General features: G+C 36.6%; 1 protein-coding gene across 28 annotated transcripts in view; it reads right to left on the bottom strand.

The window, feature by feature from the left end:
• Nucleotides 1-19,302, bottom strand: part of EXOC6 (exocyst complex component 6) — a 364,881-nt gene that overhangs the window by 71,790 nt on the left and 273,789 nt on the right. For 18 of the 28 annotated variants that reach the window (XR_013525005.1, XR_013525006.1, XR_013525007.1 and 15 more), the window contains one exon: nt 14,115-14,294. Coding sequence is in view for 25 of the 28 variants with exons in the window: in XM_078346041.1 (XP_078202167.1) it covers nt 14,115-14,294 (180 nt within the window). In the remaining 3 variants the exon portion in view is untranslated. Of the gene's footprint in view, nt 1-2,422; nt 2,453-14,114; nt 14,295-19,302 lie in introns of all 28 variants that reach the window. The other 10 variants (XM_054243102.2, XM_078346040.1, XM_078346049.1 and 7 more) reach the window with 1 other exon arrangement.

Genomic DNA, 19,302 nt, shown 5'->3' with positions numbered 1-19,302 from the left:
GAATCAGGAGAATCACTTGAACCCAGGAGGGAGGTTGCAGTGAGCCAAGATTGCACCACTGCACTCCAGCCTGGGCAATAAGAGCGAGACTCTGTCTCAAGAAAAAGAAAGAAATTGCCAGAATTACTGACAGGTTAGACAACAGAGGTAGTTTACACATAATCATTAATTAGTAAACTGGACAAATGTCATTCAAGCCAACTGGCTCCCTCTTAATACATGTAGGTGGCAGATTATTATTAACAGCCATATACATACAGCACAAAGTAGGCCTTTATCACTGCTGAATTTAGGTTTCAATTTTTGATAATGACTCAGAGTCTAGTACAAGTAGAATTTCATTTACTGAGGCACACATTTGAAAAATACGTTCTACTTTTACACTGTTGGTGGGAGTGTAAATTAGTTCAACCATTGTGGAAGACAGTGTGGCAATTCCTCAAGGATCTAGAAATAGAAATTTCATTTGATCCAGCAATCCCATTACTGGGTATATACCCAAAGGATTATAAATCATTCTATTATAAGGACACATGCACACGTATGTTCATTGCAGCACTTGGAACCAACAGCAAAGACTTGGAACCAACCCAAATGCCCATCGATGATAGACTGGACAGGGAAAATGTGGCACATATACACCATAGAATACTATGCAGCCATAAAAATGATGAGTTCTTGTCCTTTGCAGGGACATGGATGAACCTGAGAACTATCATTCTCAGCAAACTGACACAAGAACAGAAAATCAAACACTGCATGTTCCCACTCATAGGTGGGTGTTGAACAATGAGAACACATGGACACAGGGAGAGGAGCACACTGGGGTCTGTGGGAGGCGAGACTAGGGGAGGGACAATAGAGGGTAGGGAGTTAGGGAGAGATTACATGGGGAGAAATGCCAGATATAGGTGATGCGGATGGAGGAGGCAGCAAACAACATTGCCATGTATGTACCTATGCAACAATCCTGCATGTTCTTTACATGTACCCCAGAACCTAAAATGCAATTATACACACCCACACACACACACACACGTGTGTGTAAATTACAAAAAAAAAAAAAAGAAAAACATGTTCTGTGAAATAGGTTTAAATCAGGGGAAAATAACTCAGAGGGTGAGTACAGTCAAAGTCTCAACCTCCCTGGGGTTGGGGGAGGGAGAGCATTGGGATAAAGAGCTAATGCATGCTGGGATTAATACCTAGGTGACGGGTTGATAGGGGCAATAAACCATCATGGCACATGTTTATCTATGTAACAAACCTGCACATCCCGCACATGTACCCTGGAACTTAAAATTAAAGGAAAACACACAAAAACAAAGACTCAACCTTCCTAACTCAATGTGTCTTTGCTTTCTTCTGTTAGTTAACCTAAATGGTCTCCAGAGTCAATTGCATTTTATAGCATTTTCTAAAAGTAATTATATAGCATAGCAGTATTCTCAAATCTGGGGATTTTTCAAAGTTTTGATGTATACTCATCCTGAATGATAAGGGTTTACTGAAGAAGTAATGTTCACTAGGCCAAGCCTTAGGTTGTGGGAATAGGGTTGCAGTAAATACTATTTCTAGTTGATAGAATAACTGGGATGGGATTTTAAAAGAGTAAAAGGAATTTCAGTAACAGGAGTAAGAACAGAAAGGAGAGGATATATGTTAGGAACATTTACATTTCAAATGCTACATAAGATTTTGTTTTTCCCTAAGAAGAATTTTCAGTATTTATACATTCAAAGAATACTTGCTAGTTCTTATTCTGTCAAGAGCTCACAAGTAAAGGTGAAAAAGAAAAACAAATATGGAAAAAAAACACAAAATATGATAAAACCATCAAAAAAGGTTAAGCGCTAAGCAATTCAGAAGAGCAATACTGGGCTGGGGTGAGAAAGAAATATCTGCACTGGGTCATGAATCACACTGGGTCATACACTGGGTTAGATTTCTACAAGCACAGTTTCGGATCAGGCTGTAGAAAAAAAGCATTCAGGAAAAGCACAAACCACTTTTGATACAAGTAACAATAACAACTAATATTTTTCAAGTATTTATTATATGCCAAGTACTTTTCTAAACATTTTAGATTTTTTAACCTCACAAAAATCTGTAGGGTATATGTTGCCATAGACCTCATTTTACAGATGAGGAAAGATCACAGAGAAGTTTCCAAATGCATCTTAATATTAAGATGCATTTGAGGTGAGTCCAGTGCTTTCACAATTTAATCCCAGAGAATCTTGATTGCTTCACAAACAACTATACTACCTTCAAATTTAGGTTTCCACGGAACTAAAAATATATCAAGGATGCTGCCAAAGTAATTAGCCTTTAATTTAAATACCTAAGGAGAGAAAAATAAGCCTGCAGGAAGTTCATTATTTTCTAATTTACATGCTAGCTTTAGTTTATATCTACTTACCGACATGGCTGCGTGATCATTGTTGTGAGTCTGAGAAGGAAGTCAGCAAGGCAATCAAATAAAAAAGGAAAATGTATTCTAATAACAGCAGAATCAGTGTTTAAAGTAGCAAAAGGAAATATACTCTAAAACAAGCAAGTTCATTCTGTGTGTGCTGCTAATTTAGAGGCATTCATTTATCACATAAATGTGACCATCATTTTTTATTTTGAAGATTTATGCATGAGTTTTTACATCCACGTTAATCAGACAAATCCTCCTCCAAACTTTTGTCTCTCTCATCAAGTTGTCTAGTCAGAATTAAAATACCAAGAGCTTTAGCAGTTATCTCTACTGAACAAGCAAATTTAGAACACATCAGTTCTTTGACAAGGTTCTGTGCTATAAAGCAGTGATTCTCAAACAGTAAGCAAAAAATTCAGCTTCTTAAGCTTCAGAAATTTTAGTTCAGTTAGGTCTAGGGCCAAGCACTAGAATCTAAATATTTAACAAGAAGCTCTTCCCACAGATGATTTTAATACAGAAAGAAATGCCAATTTCTTCACAAATGACAAAATTATAGAGAATATATGATTCTGAAAATGTTTAGGGTAAGTTTACATCTTCACATTATCTGCTAAAATAGATTAAATAAATTACTCAAGGAAAGATGGCATACTAAATTATTTTACAGCTAATTATTTAAATGTTTTATCTCCCCTAAGGAGCAAGTAGCAAGCCAAAGTAAAAACTAAGTCACTCGTCTCAATTTAAATACATATATGCCCCTGCTGTAGTTCTGTACTAATTGTAAAGTACTGGTTTGTTCCTCAAAAACATTAAGAATCAATTAAACATTAATTTTGTAAAATAATAATAATTAATTAAAATATCCTTAAAGTACTATTTAATTTTTTAAATTACGTAGTTTACTTTTCAAATTTTAATAATAAAATATATGGTATTTAAGCACTTTTTTTAGAAGAAATTTACCCAGACACATGGATTTAACTATATTATATTATGTTATATTATATTATATTTATTATATTATATTAGGTCAATGAAACTCAGAATTTATGTATTAGTGGAACTGAAGGTCCCCTGCTGCCCTATTCACCAAATACACAATGAGTAAAGAAGAAACCATAAGCAGAAATGGAGGAAGAGAGATACTCACTAGCCAGGCTGGTCAACCTAATTAACCCTAGAAAGTAGTGGGACAGCAGTCGTGTTAGCCAAAGAACTCTTCTGGAAGACTGGACTAGACCCTAGATAAACACAAACTTTTTTCTAGATTAACTTCAATTTTGTTTGCATTAGTAAAATTATCCCACCATCATAGTTATTTTATTCAACTACATTTTCCATAATCTTTCCAAGTGTACATAAAGATGTCTTAGGAGATATAAAGGCCACAAAGTGAAGATGAAATTCAGATAAAATTTAGTAACCTAGTCGAAGTCAGTTAACAAGATTCAACATATAACTACCATGTCACAGGATGTGATAATGAAAGTATCATAATTCACAATATATCATTTTTATATAAATTAGATTCAATAAATCAGATTAACATTATTCAATGCCATTGTAAATTTTTAAAAATTAACGTTCAAATAAAACAATTTTGAGGAGATATATATACATATATATATACACACACACACACACACACACACACACACAAACCATAAATATATGGTTATGTTTTCATTTGATAGGGAAAACACATAAATTTATTCAAAGCTGCATATGCCATAATTTAAAAGCTGCTTTTTCAATTCTTTCTACTGTCACATAAAATAAAGGGTTATTAAAGCCACTCTTGTACTGTTGACTATTAGCTTTTTCCTTTGTAGTTTTCAATCATGTAAAAGGCCATCTGAACCCATATACTTAGAAAAAAGTGTGAACCAAAAAATAAAAGGCAGAAAAGTGCAGAGCTAAAGGAGGACATGAGGTGTCAGAATAAATAAATCCACATTTGGACTGAAACTTTACATCTGTCTGAAAGAATCATGCTTAGAAACATACAATACTATACACAGGGACTTTAGAGATGATCTAATCCAATCATTTTACTTCTAGGAGAAGAAAGCAAGTCGTTCAGAAGTTAATGTGTCTGCTTCCCATCCATCCTGAGATACAAGTAAAATCAAAAGTATGCAATTGCAAAAAAGAATAAAATGATTTTAACAGCAAAAAAATGAAGGTGTATGTGGGAATTCATCAAGGAGTGCTTTCTGCAAGACAGAAAGCAGATGAAACAGAGAAAAGAAAACCACTGCCCATTATATACTAACAGAGAAGTCATACATTAGAGCTGGGAGCCAGCTGTGCATTAGAAGTCCAGAGTTGCAGGTATGAAAGAGGATATTGAGAAACAGATGGAAAACAGGGAAAATGACTGAAGATTTCTGAAACAATTATACCAATGATCTCCCAGCCAGAGGGGCAGAGAGCCAGAGAGCACAGGCAATTTCCCTAATGAAAGAATATTTTGGGGATAGCTGAGGCCCCTGGTGTAGGAAGAAGTAAAGGGAGGATAGGAGAGCAGAGGGGGATGGGGGCAAAAGGAAGAAGAGGGAGAAGGTGGTAACACCTTCTTATGATGTTTCTTAAAATTCAAATTTTTTTTTTGAGACAAGTTTGGCTCTGTTGCCCAAGCTGGAGTGCAGTGATACAATCACGGCTCAATGCAGCCTAGATTTCCTGGGCTCAAGCACTCCTCCCACCTTCGTCTCCCAAGCAGCTAGGACTACAGGTGTGTGCCACCACACCCGGCTGACTTTTTGTAGAGACAGGGTTTCACCATGTTGCTCAGGCTGCAGAATTGAAATTTTGAAACAGACACTAAAACCTAGATGCCAGAAGACAATGGAGAAATGCAATGAAAGTCATCAGAGAAAAAGCTCATCAACCTATAATTATATAACCAGCTAAACTATCAATCAAGCATGAAGACAGAAGAAGACATTTTCGAACATGCAAGGACTTAAATAGTATACTTCCCTTTTGTGGGAAAGTTACTGAAGTTCTGAGGAAGTTTTGTGGGAATTCCACAAAACCAACTGGTTAAGTATTTAAACAACAACAACGAAACAAAGAAGCACTGGATCTAAGAAACAGTTCCTAACACAGGAGAGCAAAGAAGGAAAGTCCCAGGACAATAGCTATGCCCCAATTCTAGACAGCAACTGGTACAGGTTACGGACAAAGACCTCTTAAAGAGATGCCTCCTGGAAAGAAGACATTTTCACAAAACTGAAGTAAAGGAAATTAGAACACTTAATATGATGAAAGTACAATACTCACTTACCAAAAAGGAAACAAATAATGTTTTAAATATTAAGCCAATGCAAATGTGTATATTTCATTAAATAATGGAATCTAATTAAAAAAAATCTATTTGACCATGATGCTAGAATTATTCTTCTTCAAATGCCCAGAACTTGGATACTAGAACCAAAAATGAAAGGAAAACAAAAAATCCAAGCATACTATGCTTTGTGTAAAGGGAACAAACACCAGAACTGTTTACTGGTGTTTAGCTTGGAACGCCAGCCTAAGGGAAAGGATAGATTTGATTGTGGTTGTCAAACAGAATGTAAATACTAACAACCCAAATAAAGATAAAAATAATAGTACTGGGAGGCCGAGGCGGGTGGATCACGAGGTCGGCAGATCGAGACCAACCTGGTCAACATGGTGAAACCCCGTCTCTACTTAAAATTACAAAAAATTAGCTGGGCACAGTGGCGTGTGCCTGTAATCCCAGCTACTCAGGAGGCTGAGGCAGGAGAATTGCCTGAACCCAAGGGGCGGAGGTTGCGGTGAACCAAGATTGCGCCATTGCACTCCAGCCTGGGTAACAAGAGCGAAACTCCGTCTCAAAAAAAAAAAAAAAAAAATAATAATAATAATAATAATAGTACTGCTATCAGAAGAGAACAGATGGAAGAACTGATGGAGCAAAGGAGAGGGAGGCTAACTCCTTTATTTTAAATAGAAGGGAATTAAGATACTGATTAAAGTAGAAAGAATCGGAAGTCCATTATAATTATTTTCTATAAAGAAATTTTTGAGACAGGGACTCACTCTGTTGTCCAAGCTGGAGTGCAATAACGCAATCTCAGCTCATCGCAACCTCTAGTTATTAAATAGGCTGCAGTGAATACCATTTGTTCAGAAGTCTTTACGAAGATCTTTGAGTACTGCCTTACATTAAAATCTTTTTCATTTGGTAAAAGTGGGGAAAAAAAAAAAAAGAAATAGGCTGGGTGCAGTAGCTTGTGCCTCTAATTCTCTCACTTTGAGAGGACAATGCAGGTGGATCACTTGAGGCCAGGAGTTCAAGACCAGCCTGGACAACACAGTGAAACCCCATCTCTACTAAAAATAAAAAAAACCAGCAGGGTGTGGTGGCTCATGCCTTTAATTCCAGCTACTCTGGAAGCTGGGATACAAAAATAATTTGAACCCGGAGGGAGGAGGTTGCAGTGAGCCAAGATCCCCCACGCCAATGCACTACATACAACCTGGGCAACATAGTAAATGCTGTCTCAAAAAAAAAAAGAAGAAGAAAGAAACAGAAGAAATTTTAAAATATAAAATCAATAGTTTAAAAAAGGGGAAAGAGAGGTTGCTATATTAATAGGATCACTAGATATTCTGTTTTTTAATTAAGATAACCACCAGAAGAAATAAATCCAAATGGTGAAAAATGGCAGTCTGGAAGACTGGGAATGGAGGTGGGGAAAGGAAGAGGAGAGGTGCTATTTTCCATTCCAAACTCTTCTGGACTACTTATCACAATATTTACATGTATTAACCAGAATGAAAGCAAGTTAAAACAGAACATCCTTTATTTTTAGCTGTATGAAATAAAGTAGACATTGGCAAATTAATCTAGAGGTTAACGTGTCTGCTTTCAAAATGGTGGTTAACCAGAAGAATCAGGCCTAAAACCCCTATCTCAAAATTTCAAAATCATGCTGAATTCTCAGAAAAAATTATTAAGGAGAGAATGATTTTATATCCAAATAATGTATTTTTATTTCTTCTTGAACATATATTTGTTTCTCAATTAAAGGAAGAGTATTATGTTCTAAAACCATTAATGGAAACTAAAAATGCAGATATGTAGTGACATCAGATACATTTAGTGGGAAAAGAGACTGTGGCTCTAAGCAAAAAGAATTTACAAGGGACACTAACTTGGCACATCAGTAAAACACTACAACCCAAAGCAAACAATTAAATCAAGGAAAAAATTCTTCAAAGCAAATACCTGAAAAGAGAATTACCTTAAATGGGACTGATGGACAAGCAGACACTGAATTTTTAAATCAAGTAACACTTGTACATTTCCCCATCTTGAAAGTAGTTTCTACTATAACATTTTTAATCTTATAATTGAGCATATATTATTCTTGATTTCTTGAGTTAATAAAAAATATTTTTCTTTGACAGCATGATTTTAAAAGTCATGTTTTATTTAGTGGTGTGCTAGTAAATGTGTAACAATGATTCTCTGGGGAAAAAGCCTTAATTTGCACCTTTTTTTAATAAATGTTCTAACCACTCTTACATGGCTACCAATGTGAGGCCACTGAAATGCACAGTTGGAAAGAAGTGTGCACAATTGGCTCTTGAAATATGTATTTCCCACCATGATCTTGAGGCCATTTACTATTGGTAGGAAGGCATTTCTAATCATAGAGTAAAATATATTCAGAGGAATACTCCTGTTAATAGACGTTCTTTTAACGAATAGCTTTTTAGGCATCTAATCTCTGATGTGAGATATGCCGGTAATAAGATAGTGATTTTCTTGAAAAAATACCCAAATTACCAAGTAATCAGAGAAGCATATGCCAACAGTAAATTCATATTATTACAAAAGATCTTGCCTATTTTTTAAATTGTCCATCTGCACTTCCATTAATGCAGAAAATCAAAAGTTAAGCATATTTGAAAGCAAAGGAAAAGATATCTTTCTGGGAATAAATGTTTTGATATTTAAAATTCAAATAGAACCAGAATTTACCTACTAATTTAATAATCCCAGAGTAGTAGCAAAATTAAGCAAAGATTACATTACAGTTAAAGACAAAACAATGGAGAGTTTCTAAAAAGGAAGAAATATGAATAAACTGATCATTCCAGATCATCTATTCACTTCTACCATAAAAGATAACTACTGTTAGTATAAATATTTGGATAAATTGGGTACGTTTAGTGAAAAACACATGTGAGGAACTTTTTAAAACTCAGTATCATTTATATGTCTCCTCTATTGACTGTAAATCAATAAACGATCTTCATGAAAATGAGTATGTGATTAACATTAATAAAGGAAGAAAATGTTAGATGTTATTTCCAGAAACAGACCAGTGCTGGTGGTTAGGCAATAAGTGCACAGTAAAACGTTACTGAGTTCCATTTGGCAGTCATGAAGAATAACAAGATATGTTCAAGCTGCTCAAGAACTTATTCTACTTATATTCATGCCAGTGGTGAATGAATGTTCAATGTTTTTTAAAATTCTTCTGGTTTAAATTTTCTGGCTAATATAAAATCTTGTTTAAAAAACAAAGCTTGTTTACAAATTTACCTTAGAAGAGTGTCATAAATGCACAGAAAAAGAGAACCTGAAGAATACTTTGCCAAAATGTTAACAGTGATGTTTTTTTTTGAGACAAAGTCTTGCTCTGTCGCCCAGGCTGGAGTGCAATGGCACAATCTCACTTAACTGCAACCTCTGCCTCCCAGCTTTAAGCCATGCTCCTGCCTCAGCCTCCCAAGTAACTGGGAGTACAGGTGATGATCTTTTAACAAGATAAAGATAATTTTTCTCTTCTTCTCTATACTTGTCTATGTTTTCTAATTTTCAGGAAAAACATTATTAGAAAGAAGGGTAACTTACACATTTTAAATATTGAAAATTGCTGATTCCCAAGGGTACTAATTTAGAAATAAAATTATACTTATATATTAATCAGACCTCACTGGCATTAGCTAGTATCTGACTGTTAGCAAATGTAAGCACTGCAACTCAAGCTATAATAACGATTTAAACAAATATGCCTTGCAATGAATGCCTTTCACAATTAATAAAGAACATTTTCAAATGGCTATATAACACAAAGGCATAAGACCAAAAATTAATAACAAGTTTAAAACACAGGCATAAATATAACAAAAAAAGTGGAAAAAGTTTCATTATACAATGAAACTAATACTATAAAGGGTTTTAAACCTGTAACAAGGGAAGAAGGGAGAATAAAAGACCAAACTAACACTTATGAACAGTACCCACTTTCTGCCAAGTACCCTGCCAGACAACTCTTCTACAAACTATTTTCATTGATCTTATGATAGTCCTATGGAAAAAAAAAAATGCATTACACTCATTTTGCAGAAGGGATGAGGCTCAGAGATTAAGCAACTTGCCAGGATCCCATAGCTAGTAAATTACAAATATAAAGTTCAAATATAAAGTATTTCTAACTCTACAGCCCATCCTATCCTATGCACATCCTCACTTAAGCATTCAGGCCTCTAGGAACAATAAAAGACAAACATTTCTCAAGGGAATTTGCCTTTTTATTATTCAAATAGAATAATAAAATTTATTGTTCAAATAGTATAATAAAATTTATTATTCAATTAGAATAAAAAGGCAAATTCCTTTGAGGAAAATAATATATTTAGCAGGGAAACTTAACATTTTGGGTAATAGAAAAATATTCATTATTTGTATCAATACTATTCAGCTTGCTGTTAATTCCTATAGCCAGAAGAGAGCCCGCCTTCTCAGCCAGAGCACAGAAAAATGCAGCTGAATCAAGGAAGCTCTTAACTTTTCCATCCTCTGCATAGGCTTCCACTGGCAAACACTTAAGAGACACAGGTGAGGGGAATTTTTTTTTTTCTTTGAGACAGGGTCTCCCTTTGTTGTCCAGGCTGGAGTGCAGTGGCATGATCTTGGCTCACTGGAGCCTCTGCCTCTTGGATTCAAGCAATCCTCCTGCCTTAACCTCCCAATAGACTATCTTTTAAATTTTTTGTAGAGACAAGTTTCACTATATTGTCCAGGCTGTTCTCCAACTCGTGGGCTCAAGTGATCCTCCTGCTTCCGCCTCCCAAAGTGTTGGGATTACAGGTGTGAGCCACCATGGCCAGCAAGGGGAGTAGTCAATTCTCTCACTCATCTAACCTTGGACATAAGAGGTATTTAAAGTGAATGTTATTTGGGTTATTGTGGTTTTTCAAACCCTATAGGTTTCCACGGCTATCACAATCTGCGAAATTCTTTCCCTAGGCTCCATCAAAACCATTATGATCTATTAATTTGTAGAGTTCTCATATCCTGTGAGCAGAGAACAAAATTTCATTGGATAGATCATAACTTTTCTGGAACAAATGGAACTTTTCACTGGGCAATGGTAGTCAGCAATTGCACATCATGATAATCTTTGACTAAGAAAACATTCTGATTAGCCAGGCATGATGGCCTGCACCTGTAGTCCCAGCTACTTGGGAGGCTGAAGCAGGAGAATCACTTGAACCTCAAGGCGGAGGTTGCAATTAGCCAAGGTTGTGCCACTGCACTCCAGCCTGGGTGACAGAGCAAGACTTCGCCAAAAGAAAAGAAAGACACAGTGAGAGAGAAAAGAAAGAAAAGATTATTTTTGTAACAACAGCAAGGGACTGACAGAAACAAAATACTCAGTGAAGCTAACGATAGAAATTTTAAGCTACAAATATTCAATCTTAGGTAACTTTCAGAGTTGGGGGTGAGAAAGTCACCTCTATCCTAGAAAAGGTCCAAATTTTTGCATTATTGGCCAATATTTGCACTACTTTAAAGAGAGGCCCTTAGTTTCTCAACTTCCACTGACACTAACAGACTCCATTGTTCCTGAACACTACCAAAACCAAAGACAGGGCATGGGGTCCCAAACCAGAAGCACTAAACTCATGTCTGTAAGTAGGATGGCGTGTTCTGCTTAAGCAGACTGATTTGGGGTTAAATGTGATAAGCTTCTTCTGAAGCTTCTTTGAGGGTTGAAGAAGTCCAGAATTGGCCTTTTACCCTATTGGAGTCCAAGAATAACCTGAAACCAAGAAATCATTTTCAACTGAAAACATTTAAATAAAAATGGTAGCTTAACGTAATGCCATACTTTATCTAGAAAAAGAATAGATTTAATGCCTCTACCTTTTCTTGTTGCTTAAAAAAACTAGTTGAATACTCTATACAATTTCAGGATCTTAGAAAACTATACAAAAAGCCATAATATAACCACTCTATTGACTCCAAAATTTACCAGAGTCAATGATTTACTATTTTTGCTTGAAAATTATGCTTTTAGTTCATCCTTGAATAACAATATACTCCTGTTAGGACCATTTTTCTCTCTCTCTTTTTTTTGAGATAAGGTCTCACTCTGTCACCCATGCTGGAGCACAGTGGCATGATTACAGCTCAGTGGAGCCTCCACCTCCCAGGCTCAAGCTATTCTCCTACCTCAGTCTCCCACATAGCCAAAATAAAAAGTACATGCCATCGTGTCCAGTTAATTTTTGTAGAGACTGGGTTTCACCATGTTGCCCAGGCTATTCTCAAACTCCTCGGCTCAAGTGGTCCTCCCACCTTGGCCTCCTGAAGTACTGGGATTACAGGTGTGAGCCAATGCACCCAGCCCACTTTTCTTTTTTCTTAGGTGTAAACTATTATTTTCTTTTGATATGGTTATGCCTTATATTTATTGTTGAACTTACTGGTCTACATTGTATAAAAATTTATTTCCTTTATAGAAAAAAATCAATGTTAGATGACATAAAAATCCAAAATGGCATATGAAGACTCAGCTAAAGCCATACAAAATGTCATAAAAGGCTAGGCACAGTGGCTCACGCCTGTAATCCCAGCACTTTGGGAGGCTGTGGTAGGTGGATCACCAGAGGTCAGGAGTTCAAGACCAGCCTGGCCAACATGGTGGAACCCCATCTCTACTAAAATACAAAAATTATCTGGGTATGGTGGCACACACCTGTAATCCCAGCTACTCGAGAAGCTGAGGCAGGAGAATCGCTTGAAGCCAGGAGGCGGAGGATGCAGTGAGCCTCAATCACGTCACTGCACTCCAGCCTGGGTAACAAGAGCAAGACTTCATCTCAAAATAAGTAAATAAATAAAATGTCATAATAGATAGAAGATTGATCTAGTTAGACCAGGAGTCTATTTCTTTCAAAGTCACCAGAGTATGTCTTACAAAAAAGCAGAATTTCCTCTAGGATGTCAGCCTAGAAGGTGATCTTGGAAGGTGAGACATTTACCGCAAACATTTCTAACATATAATCTCCCTTAATCCTATTCCATTTATGTACAAAATTCCTACCCATCACGTCAAAGCAAATACATGACACATATATTAAAATATAAAACATGTGGGTGTGTCTGAAAGCATGTGCATGGGTTTGTTCTTGAAGACTGCTTCTGGCTGGAAGCATGGAGATTTATACTGATAAGGTGAATCCAAATTAATTTAACAATTATTTAGTATAAACTATATAAAAAAGCACTTCTATAGAAATTAGTTGATAGAAAAATTAAATATATTTATAGATTTCTTTTTTCAGTTCAAAGACAGAAACTGGAAATACAGTATCATCCCTGGGTAAGCTTCTAAAGTTCTCTGGCCCAGATCCATGATAATAATCTCTTTAAGATAGTCTCCCATTAATTTTTTTTTTAAGTGTGTAACACCTTCTCTCAACTTTTCTAATCGGTTCTTTGGTGGGGAAAGAATAAAGGATGAAGAAAAGTCTTTTTTTCCCCATTCCAAACAGGGAGAGGGTGGCTAGAGGCAACTGTGTAGGTTCCAGATTAACCCGTTTATGCCTAGCATTCCATTATTGGAACGCTATGGTTGTGGGAGTTATTTATATCCTACTGCTCAAGGTTACCTACAAGGTCTGATTTTTCTCACAAAAAATTTGCAACCTCCAGCATAAATGGGTTAAACACTTTATTCTTGTGTTCAACTATATCTTAAGATAAAAGGTTAATGTCTTCCACTATTTTTTGTATAAAATAACTGCATTCATGTTTTAACAGTTTTTTTTTAAATTTCTGGATATACCTAATAAGAGTATGTTCCTCCCACTTTTAGTCTTTGTAGTCCTCATCTGAAGAATCCAGTATTTCAGCTTCTTTATACCCAAATGTCCTTGCTATATTTTTTTTATAAAATGTCTAATCAACCAACTGTCCAAAATGAGATGCACTATGACCACATGCCAGGATAGAACAATGCTCCTGTTTCACTTTTACTCTCTTGCCTCAAAAATAGCCAGTAATTTCTTGGTCCATTCTAACTGTAAAAGCCATTAATGATGTTGACTTCTATGAAAATTATTTGTATTAGAGATTATTTATATTTAAGTCTATATTGTCAGTTTCAGGGTTTTGCCTTGATTTTGGTGGAAAGAACGTTATAGTTATTTTGGTTAAAATAAAGTAAATTAAAATTTCAAACAATTTGGCTAAGTTATATTTCCTTACAAATGGATTTATAATAATGGAAAAGAAAACATGCACTCTAGGAAGGTGGTTTACACAAGTAAACATCAAACTAAATTCTAAAATATACTTTAGTGAGCAAACATAAAACAATTTTTTGAAAATTTTTATACTTACAGGCAAGTGGGTAAACACTTGAAAGATGCTTCTCAAAAAATTAATAAGGTCCATTAAATAACCACTAGCTCTTCCATCTGGTTCAGACATTGTCCAGTCATAATCAGCAAGCTGAACAAATTCATCAATTTTTTGATTCAGTTTGGTGTATATTTCTCCTTCTGCTGCATGTCGAGCATCCTGACATGGGACAAAATAACAACAAAACATAAGAAACAGATAATAAAACAAGTGTTCTTAACATTCTAGATTTTAATTTACATTTTCCTTAGGTTTAATATTTTAGTCATTTATTCAGAGTCCAGGAAAACTGTTGGTTTTTTTTTTTTTTTTTTTTTCTGGCAGTAGTCTATTTATTTGACTGGATATCACATCTTTTCTTAGGTCCTTTCCAACCTATCATCTTTTTTTGTCTTTATGTGATAGAATACTTTATGAGATATTAATTCCTGACTTGTTCTCACCACTGTAAGAGGACCCTAGAAGAAACAGAAGTAAAAAAACAGAAGTTGCCAAGAACACAGACCACCTCTAACCCCCAATTCACCGACAGCAATTAAGTTGGACTATCACAGGAAAAATGGAATATCTGTCGGTGCTTTGAGTTTAAGAAGGAGTGGAGGCAGAAGAGAAAGACTGAGATAGTTCATTTCTCTGAGGAGAAAGAAACAATAGGAGTGACGTCAACAAAACTAGCAGAGGGAGAATCTCCAAACATGTTCTCATCCATAAAAGAAAACTATCAAAAACTGTCAAAATCAACTTTTTCAGAACTCTGAAAATTAGCTCAAAACTTGCAGAAATACAGGGATCATTTATTCAAGAAAAACAGCTGAATCTTGGTAGGAAAATGAGCTTTGCAGAATTTTAATGTGCACAGTACTCTTGAAAGACAACATTCTATAACTCTGGTGGAAACCTACAACCTGCCAGGCATCAAAGAGGACAGAACACAGCTGCACCTCCTTCAAAGCCACATTCTCAGGAAATTATCATTACTTGACCTATCTGGTAGTTTCCTGGAAGACTCTATGCCTATTTACAGGGATGTCTTTATTTGACCTGAATCAGGACTTGCCTAGTATAAAAAGCCTTTTCCCGAGGGGCAGCTGTCAAAAACAAAGGCAGTAAGTTTAACATGGAGGATGCCTGAGATGGTGGGTAACAACTGGGACAAACAACAGGTTAACCAAAGGGCTTAAAAGGAAAAATTGGAGAATGAAATGTCCACAGATGGTTTTGAAAAGCTCTAACAGATTCCTGGGAATGTGAAAGGCCACCTAAATACATAGGGCTGTGTACATACTCAGGAAAGACCTAAGAAGGCTCTAAGCTCTCATTCATGGCTGACCTTGAAGCTCTGTGTGAGACAGAAACAATACATGGTAGTCACAGGAGAAAAGAAAATTCCAGGCAGCAGTTTTATATGACTAGCCAAAGGAAACTGTTAAAATAGCTGCAGAAGCTAAGGGCTGATAAGACCCTGAAAAACATGGTGTAGACCATGCTGGCTGAGACTGACTAGACTTAACATGATACTAGATTTGACCTAAGTTTCACCCAGGTCTGAATGTACACTTGTAACATACTAAATCACCCACCTACCAGTGCCATGTCAGTTTTAGGAACACTCATATTTGGTGTAAAAATGGGTGGCACCACAGTTCCAAAAATTTTCCACCTTTTTCCAGGAATCTTCAATGAATATGTCATCCCTTGGTTAAAAAAACTCATAAAGGTAGTAGCCCCAAAACCCCTTGTGCGTGACTCTCTCTTGAGTGTGCCTGCATTCCCCTTTCTTGAATGTGTACTTTTTGTTTTGCAATTAAGTCTCCATACTTTCCTATTTTCTGACTCATCCTTGAATTCCTTCTCACAATGGTGTCAAGGGTCTAGACACTGGCTGGGATTGAGGTCCCAGCAGCATTTGGGGAACTCCTCCAGCCCACCACTATCATGTGCAAGTAGAAATTAAAAGCCAAAGAAAACTTACTAACTTCCTATTTCAGTGTTTAAAGCATACCCCAATGTGTACATAGAGCCCTTTGGCAAAGACTAGGGGACTTAAAGCTTCCAGGCTTTTAAGGAAATCTGTATCCAATCACTAGCTGATCACTAAGCTAACCAAGCAAAGACTTCCATGGCCACATATGACAAAGAACACAGGCTTACAGATTAGTTCAGAAAGGTCACAAAACAAACAACAAATGAGAGAAACAACAAACCCCTGGGAGAGGAGAAAACTTCCAAAGTTGCCACCTTATATTATTTTAAATGTCCAGTTATCAATAAAAAATTATAAGGTATGCCAAGAAACAAAGTATGACCCACACACAGGAAAAAAAGCAACCAATAGAAACTGTCTGTGAGTAAGCTCAGATGTTGAACTTACAGGCAAAACCTTAAGAACAAAAGGAAACCATATCTAAAGAACTAAAGGAAAACTGTAAGAATACATCAACAAATAGAAAATATATATAGAAACTATTAAAAATAAAATAAACGATGCCTGTAATCCCAGCACTTTGGGAGGCCGAGGCAGGTGGATCACCTGAGGTCAGGAGTTTGAGACCAGCCTGGCCAACATGGTGAAACCACATCTCTACTGAAAAACATTAGCCAGACAAGGTGGTCTGTGCCTGTAATTGATCTTCTCAAGAGGCTGAGGCAGGAGATTCACTTGAATCCAGGAGGCAGAGGTTGCAGTGAGCCAAGACAGCACCACTGCACTCCAGCCTTGCAACAGAGTGAGACTCCAACTCAAAAAAGAAAAAAAATTACACTAAGTAAAGTAAAAAAAAATCACTAAAGGAGTTCAACGGTAGATTTGAGCAGGCAGAAGAAGCAGAAGACTTAATCCACAATATAAATCAACTGGACCTAATAGGCATCTATTCAACACTACACTGAACAAGAGCAGACCACTGAACAAGAGCAGACCACACATTATTCTCAGGTGAATAATCAAAATGTACCATTTCCACATTTTAACGCTTCTTTGGCTCCCTCTCCAATTTTCACACTAACCACTTACTCCTCACTGCCGTGGTGGACTGGGGAAAACCAACTATTGATAGACATCTATTTGCATACCTGGCTTCACAGTAGGATTGAAACAAGAATTCCAAGATATTTCTTCTCTCCCCATTCGATGGTCTAATACAAAGCTGACATAGTGAGGAGAGGCAAGAAAAAGAAGTCTGTACATGTTCAGTACAGTTACACTATCTATCTTTTTTTCCAATTATTTTGATCCATGATAGGTTAAATGCAAGATGGGGAACCCACAGATAAGGAATGAAGGCAGGAAGTTCATGTCTGTTTACTTTCACTGATGTATCCCTAGAACCTAGAACAGTGCTTGGCACATAGTAAGCAGTAGATGAGCACATGTTAAATGAATAAAGGAAATAACCACTGTTTATAATCTAGTTGAGGACAGAAAATCTAGATAAGGATAGAAAATACAATAATCGACCAGGCATGGTGGCTCACGCTTGTAATCCCAGCACTTTGGGAGGCTGCAGCAAGTGGATCACCTGAGGTTAGGAGTTCGAGACAAGCCTGGCCAATATGGTAAAACCCTGTCTCTACTAAAAATACAAAAATTAGCTGGGCATGGTGGCACAAGCCTATAATCCCAGCTACTCAGGAGGCTGAGGCATGAGAATCACTTGAACCCAGGAGGCAGAGGTTGCAGTGAGCCAAGATCATACCACTGCACTCCAGCCTGGGAGACAGAGTGAGACTCTGTCTCAAAAAATAAAATAAAATAAAATAAAGAAAATACAATAATGAATGAATGAACATGCACAAATTAGTACTAACAACATGTATAGTAAAAGTATACCAAATAAGAAGAGATCATATTGGTTAGAAAGAGGGTTTCATGGAGGAAAAGCTACCTGGGGATATGGAAAAATAGGAATCTAGAAGTGTTTATGTGGTTGCTGTTCCAGTTACTATTTTTGAGTTAGTGACCTAAAATAACAAACATTTCATTATACTCACAGGTTCTATGGATCAGGAAACAGTGGAGATTACTTTGTACTACAATATCTGTGACCTCAGCTGGGAATGACTTGAAGACTGGCAATAAGACTCAATAGCTGGAGGTTAGAATCATCTGGAGGCTTCCTCACTCACATGTCTGACGCTGGGGATGGGTAGCCTCTCCATGTGGCTTGGCTACCTCAAAGCCAAGCACTTGAGTGTTTCCTCTAAAAAAGTGCTCACGTGGCTAAAGAATAACTGAGCTTCTTACATAGCAGCACAGGGATCCAAGCATAAAATAAAGGCAGTAATACATTGCTCCATGCTTGGAATAAAGGCAGTAATACATTGCTTTTATGTCCTAGTCTCAGAAGTCTAAATTCTCAAATGACTTTGACTATAATCTCTGAGTCAAAGCTGTCACAAGTCTGCCCAGAGCCAGAGAAGGGGATATAGATCCTCACTTCTCAATGATAAAAGTGTCCAGGAATTTGTGAATATTTTAAAAATCACTATTCCTGCTAATAATGAATAACAAAGAAATGGGTCATAGAGAATATGGACTGGCACTTCCATTTACTTAATAGAAAAAAAAAAAAACAGAAGAGGTTTGGGAGAAAGGTTTCTGATTCCCACTATTTTACCTATCTTTACATCTTAAGCAAATTAACCTAATTTCTTACCTACGAAATGAGAATCATCCCCATCTCACAGGGCTGTCTGAGCATTATACAAGCTTCTATAATTAATACAAAGTACCTAACAGTACTTGGCACCCAGAAGGGGCTAAAAATATCCATTTTCTTACACTTACTTGTGTTGTATGCCTAGTAATGCTCAATAAATGTCTTACTAAAAGAACTGTATGGAGACTATTAGTATATCAGAATTCCAAGCCTTCCAAACTGCCCAAGTTGGCTTAACTTACTGTAGTTTTTGTATGTAAGGGAGAAAAAAAATGTGTATTAAACATTCACAGAATATATTTTTAAAATGTAAAACATGGCTGGGTACAGTGGTTCATGCCTATAATCCCAGCAGTTTGGGAGGCTGAGGCAGGAGGATCACTTGAGGCCAGGAGTTAAAGAACAGCCTAGGCAACATGAGACCCTGTCTCTACCAAAATAAAAAATTTAGCTGGGCATGGTGGCTTGTGCCTATAGTCCTAGTTACTCAGGAGGCTGAGGTAGGAGGA

The sequence above is a fragment of the Callithrix jacchus genome, chromosome 12, assembly GCF_049354715.1.
Source record: "Callithrix jacchus isolate 240 chromosome 12, calJac240_pri, whole genome shotgun sequence".
NCBI classification, from domain to species: domain Eukaryota; kingdom Metazoa; phylum Chordata; class Mammalia; order Primates; family Cebidae; genus Callithrix; species Callithrix jacchus.
Note: the sequence above shows the minus strand (reverse complement) of the source record. Positions and strands in the feature narration are given on the sequence as shown.